Source organism: Macrobrachium nipponense, chromosome 42 (assembly GCF_015104395.2).
Source record: "Macrobrachium nipponense isolate FS-2020 chromosome 42, ASM1510439v2, whole genome shotgun sequence".
Taxonomy (NCBI): domain Eukaryota; kingdom Metazoa; phylum Arthropoda; class Malacostraca; order Decapoda; family Palaemonidae; genus Macrobrachium; species Macrobrachium nipponense.
In genome coordinates this window covers 17,925,758-17,946,869 of record NC_061103.1, presented here as the reverse complement: position 1 = coordinate 17,946,869, position 21,112 = coordinate 17,925,758, and the positions used below count along the sequence as shown (strand labels likewise).

General features: G+C 37.0%; 2 protein-coding genes across 2 annotated transcripts; both read right to left on the bottom strand.

The window, feature by feature from the left end:
- Positions 1-2,196: 2,196 nt before the first annotated feature.
- LOC135213285 (involucrin-like) lies at positions 2,197-3,735 on the bottom strand. Its single transcript, XM_064247267.1, has one exon. It carries the CDS (start codon positions 3,733-3,735, stop codon positions 2,197-2,199), a length of 1,539 nt encoding a protein of 512 aa, XP_064103337.1.
- A 1,919-nt stretch (positions 3,736-5,654) lies between these two features.
- LOC135213284 (putative protein FAM47C) lies at positions 5,655-7,160 on the bottom strand. The gene has a single exon (XM_064247266.1). It carries the CDS (start codon positions 7,158-7,160, stop codon positions 5,655-5,657), a length of 1,506 nt encoding a protein of 501 aa, XP_064103336.1.
- Between the last annotated feature and the right edge of the window lie 13,952 nt (positions 7,161-21,112).

Here is a 21,112-nt window from a genome sequence, read left to right as displayed (position 1 = left end):
ACCACCACTGAAACAGACTGCAGTAGGTTTTCAATTATTGAATCATTATTTAGTGAACGCCAGGCAACGACTTCTCTCTCTCTCTCTCTCTCTCTCTCTCTCTCCTCTCTCTCTTCTCTCTCTCTCTCTCTCTCTCTCTCTCATAGTTGTTGAGCGCAACATATGTATGAAAATAAAATTTATTTAAGCAACCTCGTCCTCTCTCTCTCTCTCTCTCTCTCTCTCGTAATTTAGACACTAGCAATATGCGCAAAACTAGATAACACAATATGAATAGGTCGCCTACGGCACCCCCCCCCTCTCTCTCTCTCTCTCTATCTCTCTCATAGTGCTGAGAGCCAAATATGTATACTTCGTAGCCTCTCTCTGTCTCTCTCTCTCTCTCTCATAATTGTCGAAAGCCATATATGTATATTTGGGTAGACTCGCCCACCCCCTCCTCTCTCTCTCTCTCTAGGCATAAGCAATATGGTCAGTACTTAGGTAACGCAATGTGCATGGGCACCTTTCTCTCTCGAAATTAGTTGTGACGAATATGCATAAACCCAGTGATCGGTGTTTATTAAGGATTGCTTCAAGTGAGAGTGATTAGAATTCAATATTCTCTAGTATAATTAAAAAGCTTTCACTCTGAAAAATTAAATCCGTAAAGAGCGATCAACGTAAGCTTTGGGTTTATGATGTTTCTCATACTTTCGCATGCATAGGTAGATAGATACACAGCGCAGAAATAGGCTTGCAAGGAAGTGTTACAAAGTAAGCGTGACCACAAATGGCAGAGGGGAAAAGATATTATTCCCTTGTAGCACTTCTACTGTGTTCTGGAAATTCACGTGAGGGTAACTACAGTTAGTTTTATGGGAATCCCATAGTGACATTAAGACCTTCCATGTTAAGTAAATTTATATGCATACATACACATGTAGCGAGAGAGCCAGCAGGACCCTTCGTGAGACAGAAAACGACATGGGGCTGGCGACCGTTTTCTACGACACATATTCGAAACCTTTGGGAGTCAGACCTAAAGAGGAGAAGGAAGGAACCAAGAATGACCTAGTGTATATAGTCAAGGTGTTCATTCACACAACTGGTGAGGCTTCCTTTGTAGATGCTCGAAGTAGGTAATGGTGTAGAAGGGTTTATCCATGATCCAGCGTGTCAAGTATTGTAAAGTTATATTATATATATATAGTAATATATATATCTATATATATATATATATATAGATATAATATATATAATATGTTATATATATATATATATAATAATAATAGAAATTCTTCTGTTAAGACAGGATAAGTCTCTAGTATAAAAGGCCCCCATTAAAACACTGGTTTTAAAGCTGAGGACTATATTTCGTGGACTAACTTCCACCCTTATCAAGTAGTGATTACTTGATAAGGGTGGAAGATATATATGTATGTTATATATATATATATATATATATATATATATATATATATATATATATATATATATATATATATATATATCTATATATGGTTTGGATATGTGGAGAAAGTGGACAGCATATAAAGGCGGTTTGGACATGTGGAGAGAATGAACAACATTTTTAGGAGGTTTGGACATTTGGAGAGAATGAACAGCATCTTTAGGCGGTTTGGACATTTGGAGAGAATGAACAGCTTCTTCAGGTGGTTTGGACATGTGGAGAGAATGAACAGCTTCTTCAGGCGGTTTGGACATGTGGAGAGAATGAACAGCTTCTTCAGGAGGTTTGGACATGTGGGAGAATGAACAGCTTCTTCAGGCGGTTTGGACATGTGGAGAGAATGAACAGCATCTTTAGGCAGTTTGGACATATGGAGAGAATGAACAGCATCTGAAGGCAGTTTGGACATGTGGAGAGAATGAACAGCTTCTTCAGGCAGTTTGGACATGTGGAGAGAATGAACAGCTTCTTCAGGCGGTTTGGACATGTGGAGAGAATGAACAGCTTCTTCAGGTGGTTTGGACATGTGGAGAGAATGAACAGCATCTTTAGGCAGTTTGGACATATGGAGAGAATGAACAGCATCTGAAGGCAGTTTGGACATGTGGAGAGAATGAACAGCATCTGAAGGTGGTTTGGACATGTGGAGAGAATGAACAGCTTCTTCAGGCAGTTTGGACATAGGGAGAGAATGAACAGCTTCTTCAGGCGGTTTGGACATGTGGAGAGAAAGAACAGCATCTTCAGTCAGCTTGGACATGGGAGAGAATGAACAGCTTCTTCAGGCGGTTTGGACATGTAGAGAGAATGAACAGCATCTTCAAGCGGTTTGGACATATGAAGAGAATGAACAGCATCTTTAGGTGGTTTGGACATGTGGACAGAATGAACAGCTTCTTAAGGCAGTTTGGACATATGGAAAAAATGAACAGCATCTTTGGGCGGTTTGGACATGTGGAGAGAATGAACAGCATCTTCAGGTGGCTTGGACATGTGGAGAGAATGAACAGCTTCTTCAGGCAGTTTGGACATATGAGAGAATGAACAGCATCTTTAGGCGGTTTGGACATGTGGACAGAATGAACAGCATCTTCAGGCAGTTTGGACATGTGGAGAGAATGAACAGCTTCTTCAGGCAGTTTGGACATGTGGACAGAATGAACAGCATCTTCAGGCAGTTTGGACATGTGGAGAGAATGAAAAGCTTCTTCAGGCAGTTTGGACATGTGGAGAGAATGAACAGCTTCTTCAGGCAGTTTGGACATGTGGAGAGAATGAACAGCATCTTCAGGCAGTTTGGACATGTGGAGAGAATGAAAAGCTTCTTCAGGCAGTTTGGACATGTGGAGAGAATGAACAGCTTCTTCAGGCAGTTTGGACATGTGGAGAGAATGAACAGCATCTTTCGGTGGTTTGGACATGTGGAGAGAATGAACAGCATCTTTAGGTAATTTGGACAAGTGGAGACAATGAACAACATCTTCAGGTGGTTTGGACATGTGGAGAGAATGAACAGCATCTTTAGGCGGTTTGGACATGTGGAGAGAATGAACAGCATCTTTAGGTGGTTTGGACATGTGGAGAGAATGAACAGCATCTTTAGACGGTTTGGATATGTGGAGAGAATTGAACAGCATCTTCAGGTGTTTTGGACATGTGGAGAGAAGAACAGCATCTTTCGGTGGGTTTGGACTTGTGAGAGAATGAACAGCATCATTAGGCGGTTTGGACATGTGGAGAGAATGAACAGCATCTTCAGGTGTTTTGGACATGTGGAGAGAATGAACAGCATCTTCAGGTGTTTTGGACATGTGGAGAGAATGAACATCATATTTAGGGGGTTTGGGCATATGGAGAGAATGAACAGAATCTTTTGGTGGTTTGGACATGTGGAGAGAATGAACAGCCTCTTTAGGCAGTTTGGACATATGGAGAGAATGAACAGCCTCTTTAGGCAGTTTGGACATATGGAGAGAATGAACAGCCTCTTTAGGCTGTTTGGATATGTAGAGAGAATGAACAGCATCTTTAGGTGATTTGGAAATTAGGTGAGAATGAACAGCATTCGCCATGTGGAGAGAATGAACAACATCTTCAGGTGGTTTGGACATGTGGAGAGAATGAACAACATCCTTAGGTGGTTTGGACATGTGGAGAGAATGAACAGCATCTTGGCATTTTGACATGTGGAGAATGACTTGACACATCTTCAGGTGGTTTTGGACTGTGGAGAGAAGAACATCCTTAGGTGGTTTTGGGATGTGGAGAGAAATGAACATCATCTTTAGGCAGTTGTGACATGTGGAGAATGAACATCTTAGGTGGTTTGGACATGTGGAGAGAATGAACAGCATCCTTAGGTGGTTTGGACTGTGGAGAGAATGACAGCATCTTAGGTGGTTTGGACAGTGGAGAGAATGAACAACATCTTAGGTGGTTTGGACAGTTGGAGAGAATGAACACATCTTAGGTGTTTGGACATGTGGAGATGACAGCATCTTTAGGCAGTTTGACATGTGGAGAGAATGAACACATCTTTAGGTGGTTTTGGACATGTGGAGAGAATGAACAACATCTTCAGGTGGTTTGGACATGTGGAGAGAATGAACAGCATCTTTAGGTGGTTTGGACATGTGGAGAGAATGAACAGCATCTTTAGGCGGTTTGGACAGGTGGAGAGAATGAACACATCTTTAGGTGGTTTGACATGTGAGATGAACACATCTTTTAGGTGTTTTGGACATGTGGAGATATGAACACATCTTTAGGTGGTTTGGATTAGAGATGAACAAAGTCAGTGGACATGGTGGAGATGACGCAGGTAGTGTTTTGGAACATGTGGGAGAGACAGCATCTTAGGTGGTTTGGACATGTGGGAGAGAATGGTGTTTACTGTGGAGAATGAACAGCATCTTTAGGCAGTTTGGACAGGTGGAGAATGAACATTTTGTGTGGACATGTGGAGGCGAATGAACAGCATCCTTAGGTGGTTTGGACGTGGAGAGATGACGGCTATTTAGGCAGTTTGCATTTGGAGAGAATGAACAGCATCTTTAGTGGTTTGGACATGAGATGAATGGCATATTTAGGCAGTTTGGACATGTGGAGAGAATGAACAGCATCTTTAGGTGGTTTAGACATGTGGAGAGAAGGAATTGAAACAACATCTTTAGGTGGTTTGGACTGTGGAGAGAATGAACAGCATCTTTAGGTGGTTTGGACAGTGGAGAAAATGAACAGCATCTTTTAGGTGGTTTGGGACATGTGGAGAGACAAGAACGCCATCTTTAGGTGGTTTGGGACATGTGGAGAGAATGAAACAGCAATCTTTAGGTGGGTTTGGACATTGGGAGATAATGAACAGCATCGTTTAGGGGTGTTTGGACAGTGGGAGAGAATCACAGAATCTTTAGGTGGTTTGGACATGTGGAGAGAATGAACAGATCTTTAGGTGGTTTGGACATGTGGAGAGAATGGAACAAGTTCTTTTCTTTTTAGGCGGGTTTGGACATGTGGAGAGAAGAACGCCTCTTTAGGTGGTGTGGGACATGTGGAGAGGAAGAACAGCATCTTTAGGTGGTTTGGACATGTGGAGAGAATGAACAGCTCTTTAGGTGGTTTTGGAACATGTGGAGAGAAGAACAGCCATCTTTAGTGTTGGAAATGTGGAGAGAATGAACAGCCTTTTCAGGTGGTTTTGGACATGGGGGAGAAATGAACAGTCCTCTTTAGGGGTTGGGTTTGGGAGGGGGAGAAGGAACAGCCTCTTTAGGTGGTTTGGAATGTGGAGAGAATGAACAGCCTTTTTGTAGGTGGTTTGGACATGTGGAGAGAATGAACAGCTCTTTAGGCGGTTTGGACATGTGGGAGAGAAATGAACAGCCATCTTTAGGTGTTTGGACATGTGGAGAGAATGAACAGCTCTTTAGGCGGTTTGGACATGGTGGAGAGAATGAACAGCATCTTTAGGTGGTTTTGGTGGACATGTGGAGAGAATGAACAGGCCTCTTTAGTTGGTTTGGAACTTGTGGAGAGAATGAACGCCTCTTTAGGTGGTTTGGACATGTGGACGAAGAAGAACAGCCTCTTTAGTGGTTTGGACTTGGGGAGAGAATGAACAGCCTCTTTAGGTGGTTTGGACATGTGGAGAGAATGAACAGCCTCTTTAGGTGGTTTGGACATTTGAGGAATGAAACAGCCCTTAGGTGGTTTTGGACATGTGGAGAGAATGAACAAGCCTCTTTAGGTTGGTTTGGACATGTGGAGAGAATGAAAAGCCTTCTTTAGGGGGTTTGGAGATGTGGAGAGAATGAACAGCATCTTTAGGTGGTTTGGACATATGGAGAGAATGAACAGCATCTTTCGGTGGTTTGGACTTGTGGAGAGAATGAACAGCATCATTAGGCGGTTTGGACATGTGGAGAGAATGAACATCATATTTAGGCGGTTTGGACATGTGGAGAGAATGAACAGCATCTTCAGGTGTTTTGGACATGTGGAGAGAATGAGCATCATATTTAGGGGGTTTGGTCATATGGAGAGAATGAACAGCCTCTTTAGGCAGTTTGGACATATGGAGAGAATGAACAGAATCTTTCGGTGATTTGGAAATTAGGTGAGAATGAACAGCATTCGCCATGTGGAGAGAATGAACAACATCTTTAGGTGGTTTGGACATGTGGAGAGAATGAACAACATCTTTAGGTGGTTTGGACATGTGGAGAGAATGAACAGCATCTTTAGGCAGTTTGGACATGTGGAGAGAATGAACATCATCTTTATGCAGCTTGTACATATGGAGAGAATGAACATCTTCAGGTGGTTTGGACATGTGGAGAGAATGAACAGCATCCTTAGGTGGTTTGGACATGTGGAGAGAATGAACAGCATCCTTAGGTGGTTTGGACATGTGGAGAGAATGAACAGCATCCTTAGGTGGTTTGGACATGTGGAGAGAATGAACAGCATCTTTAGGCAGTTTGGACACGTTAAGAGAATGAACAACATCTTCAGGTGGTTTGGACATATGGAGAGAATGAACAGCATCCTTAGGTGGTTTGGACATGTGGAGAGAATGAACAGCCTCTTTAGGCAGTTTAGACATGTGGAGAGAATGAACAACACCTTCAGGTGGTTTGGACATGTGGAGAGAATGAACAGCATCTTTAGGCAGTTTGGACATGTGAAGAGAATGAACAACATCTTTAGGTGGTTTGGACATGTGGAGAGAATGAACAGCATCCTTAGGTGGTTTGGACATGTGGAGAGAATGAACAGCATCTTTAGGTGGTTTGGACATGTGGAGAGAATGAACAGCATCTTTAGGTGGTTTGGACATGTGGAGAGAATGAACAACATCTTTAGGTGGTTTGGACATGTGGAGAGAATGAACAGCATCTTTAGGTGGTTTGGACATGTGGATAGAATGAACAGCATCTTTAGGTGGTTTGGACATGTGGAGAGAATGAACAGCATCTTTAGGCGGTTTGGACATGTGGAGAGAATGAACAGCATCTTTAGGTGGTTTGGACATGTGGAGAGAATGAACAGCATCTTTAGGTGGTTTGGACATGTGGAGAGAATGAACAGCATCTTTAGGTGGTTTGGACATGTGGAGAGAATGAACAGCATCTTTAGGCAGTTTAGACATGTGGAGAGAATGAACAGCATCTTTAGGTGGTTTGGATATGTGGAGATGAAACAGCATCTTTATGCAGTATTGGGACCGTTTAAGAGAATGAAAACATCTTCAGTGGGTTTGGACTATGGGAGAATGAACAGCATCCTTCTTAGGTGGTTTGGACATTGTGAGAGAATTGAAACAGCCTCCTTTAGGCAGTTTATACCATGTGGATTAGAATGAACATACACCTTCAGGTGGTTTTTGGACATGTGGAGAGAATGAACAGCATCTTTAGGCTGTTTGGAAATGTAGAGAGAATGAACAGCATCATTAAGCAGTTAGAATACTTTTATCATCTTAAATCAGGTAATAATTAATGTTATTTATGATAGTAATTTCAATTTTTCTTTAGACATTGTTTTGAAAGATAATTTTTTTATGATATTAGCTGAACTACTTGTCCAAAACAATTTGAGCCCGTCAGTCCCTTGAAGTTTGCCCGTACAAGCAAGGAGAGAGAGAGCGCGTTCATTACAGACTTTGAATTCCTGGCGTAGAGAGGTATCTCTCTCTCTCTCTCTCTCTCTCTCTCTCTCTCTCTCTCTCTCTCTCTCGCGCGCGCGCCACAATTGATTCAAATTAACGTAAAGACTTTAGTGTACGTAATTGTTGGTTACTCATGTAAATTTTAGAGTAGATATTTCCTAGAGTTATTTAGCATTATTTAGTGCGTATCGTGGAACCTGAACAGACATTGTACAAGTGTGTAACGGCGCCTTTTATTTTTTTGAAATATTGTGAATTGGTGAAATTTTTTTAACTAGCTGCAGCAGAAACAATTAGTACCAAGGTAATGTGTTATACAATTTTTATTAGTTGCAACTAATAGTTACAGTGATTTGGTGAAACATTTATAATTTTTACACATTTCAAATTTTTATGTTTTTTTGTTTTTGTTTCATTTGAAGTGATTTTTTGTGCATTATCCATTTTTTTCATATTGAAGTGTAATATATATATATATATATATATATATATATATATATATATATATATATATATATGCATGTATATATATACGCAGAGAGAGAGAGAGAGAGAGAGAGAGAGACACCTAGGTTCGACCAAAACCTACTCTGAGAAACTGCCACTCAAACCCACTTTACTTGCATTGAAATAGGCAGCGAATTATAATATACCTGCTTGTTAGTCGACTGTGGGGAGTTTGCGATGAAGAATGGCATGGGGCTCGCAACTTCACCCCCAATTTATGAGCACCATAAGGGGCCACTCTTAATTCATTTCACTCCTAATTAATTTAGGTGAAAAAATTAATAGTATCTAGTATCCTAAGAAAATTGGCTATAATAAATATCTATGGTAGAGAGAGAGAGAGAGAGGACGAGAACCACTCCAATGTGCTATACAATTTGAAACACAAATCATCGTGGATAATCATAATATAAAAAAACAACTACAAATGAGATCACGGCAAATAACATGATCATGGTGAAAAAAAAACTTATAATATCCAAAATGCAATATCGAAAAGGTCAAATCCTACACCCTCACCTTCTTCAGAGGACCTTTATACGGACTTATTACGACCCTGAATGACCTTCATCTAAATTTAACCAATTTCAGTCAGCGATCTTAAATTTTAATTAAGCGCAGTAAGGCGGTAGTAGTGCCGTCAGTGCTCCTCACGTTGTGCAATGTAGGCACTAATTAAGGTTCTATTCCCATCTTCGGCCCCTAGCTGCGGTCCCTTTCATTCCTTTAACTGTACCTCCGTTTATATTCTCTTTCTTCCATCTGACGTTCCACCCTCTCCTAAAAATGGTTTCATAGTGCAATCGCGAGGTTTACTTTCTACCTGTTACACCTTTCGAACCTTTTAATTAACTCTCCCCTTTCAGCGCTGAATGACCTCATAGGTCGCAACGCTTGGCCTTTGGCCAACATTTTCAATTCGACTCCATTTCCCCTAATTTCACTTGAAATCATTTACTTTTACATATTGAAAGACTCCGATTTTTAAACCGAGAAAGAAAGCATTTGGGAATTGCGCGCGACAGCCCGAAATACGTAATATTCAGTTAAATTAATTTCCATCGTCCGGTAATACACGTCACTCGGCCCGATCATATTGACAATTTTTATTCCAGTAAACATGCATGTTATGAGCATTTCCCCCCAACCCCCCCTCCCAAATACAAAATATTATTGCGGTCTGAAACTTGCGTAAAATTCCGTCTCCGTAATTACGCGGCTGTGATTTAGTTGTTTTACCTCATGAGAGAACACGCACTCATACACACAAACACACAGACGCACGCACACACACACACACACACACACACACACACACACACACACACACACACACACACATATATATATATATATATATATATATATATGTATGTATGTAGGTATATATATATATAATTTAATTTCATAAAAATTAAGAACTAATAACCCATTAAAATTTGATAACTGAAATTGATGAACAGGTAAATAAATGAACTAAAAAATACTTTACGACCCCCCAAAAATATATCAAATTTGATCAAACAAAAATATTACTTCAAAAAATTATTGCAAACAAACAATCGAATTAAAATGATAATCATACGTTCTACAGTATTTCAGACATACATAGACACTTATATATATAATTCACAATACGCAAAAACTTGACACTCAAGTTCCTAAAAATACAAGTTCCTAAAAATACCCATTGACTCGAGTCAAGTCAAAAGCTGTTAAAATTCCACTCAATTTCAGGAACCTTATCAATTTGTTCTTCAGTAAATGGCTGCCAACCCATAGAGTCCACACGAAGACTCGACGTCAAACAGTGCCAAAATGATTTAGGAATTGAATAATTTTTAATGCAAAAAGAAATAAGAGACATTTTCAGGGACGAAGACGGAATTATTTTACTTGGAGGAAACTCTCCTTTTTTTTAATCTTCAAAGAGGAAACTCTCCATTTTTTTAACCTTCAAAATAAATCTAAATGAGGAACCTGCAATGCACAGGTGTCAATAATTATTGCTATGTACAGAAAAATTCCTTAACAAAATCCTGCAATGCACAGGTGCGCACAGTTGCCATATAGAGACAAAATCTTAACAAAATCCTGCAATGCACAGGTGTAACTAGTTGCTGTTATAGAAAAAATCTTAAGTGAGAAAGCTGCAGTGCACAGGTGTTACCAATTGCTATATAGAGACAAAATCTTAACAAAATCCTGCAATGCACAAGTGTTCAAAAATTTTACCAATTGCTATATATATATATATATATATATATATATATATATATATATATATATATATATATAATGAACCTTAACAAAATCCTGCACTACACAGGTGCGAACAGGTGTTGCTAATTCCTGTCTATATAGACAAAATCTTAACAAGTAACCTGCAATGAACAGGTGTTACCAATTACTATATATATATATATATATATATATATATATATATATATATATATATATATATATTGTGACGAAGTGCCAAGTATCTGGTTACTACACTTACGAATCATTAAATGAGTACCTCACAACAGCCAGACACCTGAACCTTCATCACAGGTAAAATACGACTGAATACTCTAAAGGTAACAGTGATCCCTTAAGCAACTTACCAGCATTGCAGAAAATCAGACTAAGTTCATCAAAACAGGTGTGAGGTAATCCTATATGTAATCAAATTAATTAAAGGGCATTACTCCATCAACAACTTTAAAAGCCTAAGTATTTCCCTGATTTCAAAAGTCTAAGTACTTCCCTGGTTCTAACTCACTTCAAGTAAATTGAAGGAAAACAGCTCAATTACCACTTTATGTTTCTGCCAATACAAAAATATACTTATATACTGGTGAAAAAGAACACACTTATAAAAATTTTAAATACAAAAATTTATTATCAAACTCAAAATTTATAATTGAAATTCACAATATCAGGGAAATTTACCGTTACTTGAAAACAAAGCAAAGTTTAATTAAGTCTTGAATTAATTGAGTAAAATTAAATCAAAATTAATTTATCACAAAATTCAAGAAAAAGGATTAATTAATTCAAATTCAAAAGTGTTAGGCAATAACTAAGATTTGGAAATTAATTCACAAGTGCTAAACAACACTAAGACTTGAAAAGAATTCTAAGTAAATGCAAATTAATTCACAAGTGTTAATTCAATTAAATGTGCAACGATTAATCCTTGAAAACAACTAAGTTAATCAAATTGTGAATGCAAATGAGAACACATCACAGAAAAATGTGGAAAATATCAAAATTTTAAAGAGCACTAATCACACAGAATATAAAATGAAAACACATACTTCAATAAGAAAAAATGGATAAATGCACAAAAAATCACTTTCAATGAAACAAACACAAAACATAAAAATTTGCAATGTGTAAACATTGTATAACACATTACCTTGGTACCAATTGTTTCTGCTGCAGCTAGTTAAAAAAAATTTTCACCAATTCACAATATTTCCAAAAAAATAAAAGGCTCCGTTACACGCTTGTAGAATGTTTGTTCAGATTCCACAGTACGCACTAAATAATACTAAATAACTCTAAGAAATATGTAATCTAAAATTTATATGAGTGACCAACAGTTACGTACACTAAAGTCTTTACGTTAATTTGAAATCAAAAGTGGCGAGGGAGAGAGAGAGGGAGAGAGACCTTTCTACGCCAGGAATTCAGTCTGTAATGAACACGCTCTCTCTCTCTCTCTCCTTGCTTGTATGGGCAAACTTCAAGAGACTGACAGGCTCAAATTGTTTTGGACAAGTAGTTCAGCTAATATCATTAAAAAATTCTCTTTCAAAACAGTACCTAAAGAGAAATTGAAATTACAATAGTAAATAACATTAATTATTACGTGATTTAAGATGATAAAAGTATTCTAATATGTAACGGATAATGATTTACAAAGAAAGTAACACTAAATGACGTCATTCCCCAAAGATGACGTATGCCTAAAAAGAGGGTTCTAGAATAATCTTACGAAAAGATGATGCAATGCTTCCATGTGATTTTTCGGTAAAGACATACACGTTTGAAACCAGTCCTGTATGTAGTATGCTCTCTACATGTTCCAAACAGAAGTCCCTATCAGACGTGATGACATGTCTCCAAAACAAAACAGAGATCTCGAGTTCCTCTAAACTCGAGGCGATGACATATAATGGAAACACTTTCTATCCTGGAACGGACAAAGTTAATGTCTTTCTTTTTACATTCTACGTTATCTTAACTTTTAAATTATGTTATGCGAAATCTGAACATACATTTATAGACATCCTACAACTCTAAGCTAAATAAGGAATCTGAAAATGTTGCAATCATTTCTCCAACATTTCATTGTCAGAGAGGAAATATGCGTTACGAAAGTAGCAGCATATAATATATATAATATATATAATATATATATATATATATATATGCTGGTAAAGATATCAGATGGTATCTGATATCTTTACCCGATAAAGTGCTGGTAAAACAACCGCCTTGCTTCATTTTACTACTAGTTAGAGCAAGCATCAAGTCTCTCAACTTTTATGTTCCAGCTGTGGCATATAACTTCATGCCCTTATTTCTCTGGCCATCACCCATCATAGCCAACCAACTACCAGGTATATAACTCATTGATTAGGTATCATGGATTTTTGCAAGAAGGGCGTTTATATATGTTTTTTTTTATTAATGACATCGATTTTGGGTCTACCCTTGGTGAAGAGCACATACATACATACATACATACATATATATCAATATATATATATATATATATATATATATATATATATATATATATAATATATATATATATATATATATATATATATATATATATATATATATATATATATATATACACGACCAGTTGCAGGCAGGTGAAGACCAAAGGATGCATCAAATCAGGCATTGACTCAAGGAAACAGGCCAATCTACATATTTCTTTATTCCGACGTTTCGTAATAACATCTGTCACATCTTCTGGGAATCTAAAATATGATTTCGTCATGGTTAATGAAAAGTGAATGGTGCAAAAAATTTGTGCGTAGTGTGAAGTGTAAATGTAAAATAGATCGATGTTTGCCTTACTACGAAATCATATTCAAGATTCCCAGAAGATGTAATGAATGCTATTACGAAATGTCAGAATAAAGAAATATATATATATATATATATATATATATATATATATATATATATATGAATTTATTTTAATGAAAGTAAGAAAGTTTTTTAAGAATCCTTAATAGTATTGCTGTTGCCAGATTAAGATGAACACAGGCTCATGGCTCTTTTGGCAGCCCGTTCATTAGTCGTGATGATTTTATCAGAAACAAGTCATATTATGTCTTCAATCTATCTACCAACCGTGCAGCCTTCCGCTGTCCTGCCGGTCTTTTGGATAAGGGTTATCTTTTTTTTTTTTATGACGCCTTGTTACGATCTCTCATTTTTAGTTTCCTGTATAAGAAAACAATTGTACCCGCTTTGTCTGTCCGTCCATCTATCTGCACTTTATTCTGTCTGCTCTCAGATCTTTAAACCTACTGAGGCTAGGGGGCTGCAACTTGTTATTTTAATCATCCACCTCCAGTCATCAAACATACCAAATTGCAACCCTCTAGCCTTAGCAGTTTCATTTTATATAAGGTTAAAATTAGCCCACGGATCGTGCATCTGGCATAGCTGTCCGCAGACATGGGACGCACCCTCACTCTATCAGCGATTCTGGTTGAGCAACTGAAGAGCTACCGGTCGTCGTAGTTGACTATTATACAACATTATATGTTGTAAAGAAAGCTCAATTAAGCCGAAGTTTGCATTTTTTTTTCTTTGGTTCTTAAGTTTCCCACCACTTGTAAATGAGTACTTTCTTCCGGGTATAGATTCGAGTATCTCCATCCAATAATCTGGATGATCTCGTCATCTAACAGTACAAATTCTTTGGTTAAGTTGGCCAAATTTGGCTGTAATGTTTTTAATCCTATTTTATTAAATTTCGTTAATTTATTTGTTATGTTTTCTGTACACACAAACACACGCATATTATATAAGATATATATATTATATATATATTATATATATATATATATATATATCTATATATATATATATTATATATGGATATACATATGTATATATATATATTGATACACACACACACACACACACATATATATATATATATATATATATATATATATATATATATATATATATATATATATATATACACAACCAAGTTGCTGCAGGCAGGTGAAGACCAAAGGATGCATCAAATCAGGCATTGACTCAGGAAACAGGCCAATCTACATATTTCTTTATTCCGACGTTTCGTAATAACATCTATCACATCTTCTGGGAATCTTGAATATGATTTCGCCATGGTTAATGAAAAGTGAATGGTGCAAAAAAATTTGTGCATAGTGTGAAGTGTAAATGTAAAATAGATCGATGTTTGCCTTACTACAAAATCATATTGAAGATTCCCAGAAGATGCAATGAATGTTATTACGAAATGTCAGAATAAAGAAATATATATATATATATATATATATATATATATATATATATATATAAATTTATTTTAATGAAAACAACAAGGTTTTTTTAAGAATCCTTAATAGTATCGCTGTTGCCAGATTAAGTTGAGTACAGGCTCATGACTCTTTTGGCAGCCGGTTCATTACTCGTGATGATTTCATCAGAAACAAATCATATTATGTCTTCGATCTATCTACCAACCGTGCAGCCTTCCGCTGTCCTGCCGATCTTTTGGATAAGGGTTATCTTGTTTTTTTTTTTATTTTTTTTTATGAAGCCTTGTTATGATCTCTCATTTTAGTTTCCTGTATAAGAAAACAATTGTACCCGCTTTGTCTGTCCGTCCATCTATCTGCACTTTATTCTGTCCGCCCTCAGATCTTTAAACCTACTGAGGCTAGGGGGCTGCAACTTGGTAATTTAATCATCCACCCTCCAGTCATCAAACTTACCAAATTGCAACCCTCTAGCCTTAGCAGTTTTCATTTTATATAAGGTTAAAATTAGCCACGGATCGTGCATCTGGCATAGCTGTCCGCAGACATGGGACGCACCCTCACTCTACAGCATCTAGTGAGCAACTGAAGAGCTGCCGGTCGTAGTTGACTATTATACAGCATTATATGTTGTAAAGAAAACTCGATTAAGCCGAAGTTTGCAGTTTTTTGTTTGGTTCTTAAGTTTCCCCTCACTTGTAATTGTGTACTTTCTTCCGGGTATAGAATCGACTATCTCCACCCAATAATCTGGATGATCTAACAGTACAAATTATTTGGTCAAGTTGGCCAAATTTGGGTGTAATCTTTTAAATCCTATTTTTTAAAATTTCGTTAATTTCTATTATATTTTCTGTACACACAAACACACGCATGTATATATACATATATATATATATATATATATATATATATATATATATATTTTATGAATGTATATATATATATATATATATATATATATATATATATATATATATATATATATATATATATATATATATATATATATATATATATATATATGAGAGAGAGAGAGAGAGAGAGAGAGAGAGAGAGAAGGAAATCGCTCCATTTGCTCATGTTGTGTTTGTGTCTTTTATTTTTTGCATTTTACCATTGAGGATAAAATGCTAAAAAAATATACATATTTAAATTCTGACATGAACGCCAGGTAACTCTAACGTCTATCAATGGATGTTTGTTTGTAAATATGTACACGTGAGAAAGAGGCCAAGTTCGACTTGCAGTGTCGGTTTCTTTCCTTTTTTTAGGAATATTTGCCCATTCTCTTCCAGAAATATCATAATTTCACGAGCTGTCTGCCTCGCACAAAGCGCTTTATGCCCCTCTATAGATATTTGGCGTTTGTCAGTCACCGTTTATCACAAACACACACAGTCTTGTTTTCCCTTTGCCTTCTATCTCCTACTTTTTCCCTTCTTCTTCTTTCACTTTTCGCGAAAAGTGAGCAGACCGAGTCGCACTTTTGTACCGGGCGACCTGTTTGACCTTTGTCCTTCCGTGTGGGTGTTTTCCCCTTTTCAATGTCGGAGTTACAACCCTCCCCCCCCATCCAACCCCACTACCACCACCACCACCCCACCCAAACCCACATACCCTTCCCCTACAGCCACGCCTCCCAGTCCCCCAACCCCCACTGAGCATTCCCTCCCTTTTTTTTCTATTTTTTCCAGTCCACATTCCATACAGAGAGAAACCAGCCCCCAATCACTAAACATGGTACACGATTGTTTGTCTTGAATGGAAGGTGTGAGAAATTTCCTTCGCGAAAGAAAGAGGAAATGGCAGGAAATAGGAGATAGAGAGAAAACACCAACTGACTTTTGTCCTTTTTATTTTCGCAATACTGACAAAGTTTCAGCCATTTTTTGGGGAGGTTTTTGTCCATTTTTGGCAACTTTGGGTTTCGAATTTCTGTTGAAATTCGTTGAGTTTTCGATCCCGAATAGCGTAGGCTATATTATGTTTAGTGTAGTAATAATTTAGTTCAGTTCATCATTTATTTGTTCATATGTCATATATTCAGGACGGGGCATAGTGGTTACTATAATTACGTGAATGTCTGGTGACTAGTGACCACTAGGTTCTATATATATATATACCGACCTTCTATGTTTATAGGCGTGGCCGCCCCCCCCCCTCTCTCTCTCTCTCTAACCAATTACAAGGAAACTCTCTCTCTCTCTCTCTCTCTCTCTAAACAATTACAAGGAAACTCTCTCTCTCTCTCTCTCTAACCAATGACAAGGAAACTCTCTCTCTAACCAATGACAAGGAAACTCTCTCTCTCTCTCTCTCTCTCTCTCTCTCTCTCTCTCTCTCAACAGTAACAGGAAATTCTCTCTCTCTCTCAACAGTAACAGGAAATTCTCTCTCTCTCTCTCTCTCTCAACAGTAACTAGAAATTCTCTCTCTCACCAGTACAGGTAATTCTCTCTCTACTCTTCTCTCTCTCAACAGTTAGTTAACAGTAATTCTCTCTCTCTCTCGCTCTCTCTCTCAAAAGTAACAAGAAATTCTCTCTCTCTCTCTCTCTCCTCTCTCACAGAACAAGAAATTCTCTCTCTCTCTCTCTCAACAGTAACAAGAAATTCTCTCTCTCTCTCTCTCTCTCCCTCTCTCTCTCTCTCTCTCTCTCTCTCTCTCTCTCACCAGTTACGAGGAAATAAGGAAAGATTGCTTATAAACGCGACCGTGGGAATAATTTCCCCTAGGCTCACTTTTTTTCCCTCCACATTTTCCTCTTTTTTTCTCTATTTCTTTCTTTCCAGTTTCATTTTGCCCTCGACAACACCATCTCCTGTAGTATTCCATTTCACACGCATGTTACTCAGTTTGTGGAAAATGTTTGGGCTTCTGTGGGCCTCCTGTGATGGCCCGTATATTGTATACTGCAGGCAACAGTATGCGACTTAATGATGTCATTCACGAGGAAACTGTACCCGTCCAATCGAAGTTTTCACACCTTAACCGCAATGATAGTAAGTAACATTGCTAGTGAGTTCTTACTTGATATTTTTGAAAGCTCTGTTATGAATATTATACACCTTTGTATATATATTAGTATGAGTTATATCACATCACCGTGATTCATATATACGCAATAAGCTACAAATGTCCTTTAATATCTAATTCGCCCTATCTCGGAATTCATATATTTTCATATATGTTAACCGAAGGGGATTTTTTTTTTCTTTTGGTTGATTGTTATTTCGTCGGCTTACGATAGCTGTGTGGTAGAGCGCTTCACTGTACGCCCTGATTTCGCGCCCCTGAGCCGACGACATAATTATCAACTAAAAAAAATTCCCCTTCGGTTAACATAATATAAAAAATATATATTCCGAGGTAGAGCGAATTAGATATTAAAGGACATTTGTAGCTTAATGCATATATATAGTATGTAAAAGCCAACCTTCTATATGGTATAGTAAAAATGGTATAAGTACTGCAATGCGATATAATATCATCACTATGATACAACCAATTGGCTCTATTATGAATGTTACACACCTTTAAGTATATAGTATACAAAAGCCACAGTTCTATATGTTATAGCAAAACTTATGAGTTTTATATTGCCCGATAATATCATGACTATGATACTACCTATTGGCAATACAAGTCAAGTGCCATTAGTTATGTAAACTTCTACAAATAAACTAAAATGAAACTGTTGTATTTCTTCTCGGTCCTGTGAAACCTACCGCCATGTTGTTTAATATATTTCCACATTAGATTCTCCTTATTCCTGCATCAGAAACACCTACCGCATCTACCGCCTTCATGCCTGTCTCTGCGATTCTACCCTCGTCAGTCGACGGTTGACCTCCCTTAAAAATCCATCAGGTCTCTCTCGCCCCTTATATACTGGGATCTCGGGAGCAATACGAACCAATTGAGTAAATCTGCGCTGGTGTTATATGCTTGTCTCAGCGTCTATTTCCCTCCCTTTTCGGAACATCGTTTTCGGATGGCGATAAGAATCCATCGCGTACAAATGATCGGGTAATGGAAACACGTCACACGGGTCGTCTTCTACAAAATGTTCGTGGGAAAAGAGACGTCGTATCTCTCTCTCTCCCTTTCTGTCCCTGTACGTAGGCCGGGCCAGGGGAGGAGTGTTTGGTAAAATACCCGCCCTAAGGATCAACGGCATGGTCTTTATTGCTTTGGCTCATTGGACATAGATTGGGCTTGTACATTTTCTCTCTCTCTCTCTCTCTCTCTCTCTCTGTGACAAAAAATGTAAATATATGCACCCTGTAGCCATGAAAAATAATCAAATAAATAACCAATCAAGCAATAAAATCCAAAATAAGAAAGTAACAAATAAAGAGAGGAATGAAGAATATCAGGTAAAAGAAAAAAGCAAGCCATCAACGAGATATGCAGAGGTGCCAGCAAAAAATTTCAATGCATCAGCTCCAAGATTCTACTCAAGAGATAATAACTGTTTTTATTATGCAGATATGGAGAAAATTGCAGATTCAGACACAAAATGAATAATTATGATGAGGGAAGAACAAATATTATGGAAAAGTTGGATTTTTTAATGTCAGAATTTTCTGGAAATGAAAAAAAGAACAACATACCAGAACGGAAGGAAAGAGACATGGGAAAATCCTTATTATTACCAATATTAAATGAAGGAGAAAACACGCAAACCATCATAGTGATGAATGCGCAGGGTTTAGTTACGAGTAACTCAAAAAGAAAAATAGAGTACTTAGAAGAACTAACCCAAATTGAAAAGAAAATAGATATAATTGGAATATAAGTGAAACCTGGTATTCCCAAAGAGACTGGGAATGATGATCAAATAAAAGGGTTTCAAACTTATAGATCAGATAGAAAAAATAGGAATCAAGGGGGAACCGCAATATGGGAAAGACAAAAAACAAGGAAAAAATATATGAGAAATATAGTAACTCAGAATGTGAACTAATAGCGGTAGAATTTGAATCTGAAAAATTAATGAACATAGTAATATATAGACCTCCTAATACTAAAGAGTTTGACTTAATAATAGAAAAATTGGATGATATATGTAGAAATCACAAGGACTGGACTATTCTCCTATCTGGAGACTTCAACTTTCCTTTCGTAGACTGGAAAGAACGAATAGGAGATTGTGGATGTACTTATACATATAAAAAAGAGAGAAATAGTAGTGCAGAAGATAAGAGGCAATTCGAAAAGCTATTAGATATGCTACTAGAATACACATTCAACAAATAAATCACCTGCCAACAAGAAAGGAAAATACTTTAGACCTAGTATTTGTGAACGAGATGAATTATGTTAAAGAAATAATAGTTTATAATGCGAGTATTTCAGACCATAATGTCATAGAATTAACAGTCCATTCCAAGCAAGTGAAAACAGAGATAAGACAGAAATGAAAAAGTGGGAAGGATATGGAAAATACAACTTATCTACAGTAAAATATAAAATGGTCAGCCAAATAAATGAAGAATTAAATAAAGAGATTGGGATAATATTTTCGTAAGTGATGACATAAAGGTAAATACGGAGATATTATATATTAGAGAAAATGTGGATAAATATATACCGAAGAAGAAAAGTACAACATCAGTCATGCATACCAAGAGACAGAAGGATCTTGTTCCAGAAAATCAGAAAGTGGAAAAAAGGTCTAGCAAAAAAAAATGCATGGAAAGTTATAGAAAAACTAAAAAGTAAGATAGAAAATGCAGAACAAAAGATTATACAATCAAAAGAAAATGAAAAACGGGACTTGGAAGAAAAAACCCTATTAAATATCAAGCAAAATCCCAAACTATTATACTCATATGCGAAGAAGATGAATAAAAGAAGAATAGAAATAGGCCCTCTAAGAATTGAAGGGAGATTAACGAATGGAAAAAAAGGAAATTTGCAACATACTGGCAGAACGCATAATAAGAGAGAATTCACCCCTAGAATAGATAATGAAGATAATGATATAGAAGTAAGGGATGAAAATAGTGAATATTTAGCTGACATAGATATTAATGAAGCTGATATTGTGCAGGCTATTAATGAAATTAAAAATGGAGCTGCTGCAGGGCCTGATGGAATTCCTGCTATTTTGTTAAAGAAAGTAGTTCATTCTATCGCAAAGCCACTTGCAATATTATTAAGACAAAGTGTAGATACAGGCAAGATTTATGATGAGCACAAATTTAGCATATATTCCCCTACTTTCAAAAGTGGATCAAGACTAGAGGCAAGTAATTATAGGCCTGTGAGTCTAACATCACATATTATGAAAGTGTATGAAAGGGTAATGAAGAAAAATATTATGAAACATTTAATAAAAATAATTTGTTTTAATAAAGGACAACATGTTTCGTACCCGGAAAAAGTACACAAACCCAACTGTTAGTCCACCGTGAGAACATATTCAAAAATATG

Excerpts from the sequence above, each read along its gene's own strand:
- LOC135213285 (XM_064247267.1), bottom strand. The coding sequence starts at position 3,735 with ATGATGTTCATTTCTCTCCACATCCCAAAACCACCTAAGGATGTTCTT.
- LOC135213284 (XM_064247266.1), bottom strand. The coding sequence starts at position 7,160 with ATGCTGTTTCATCTCCACATATCCAAACCACCTAAAGATGCTGTTCAT.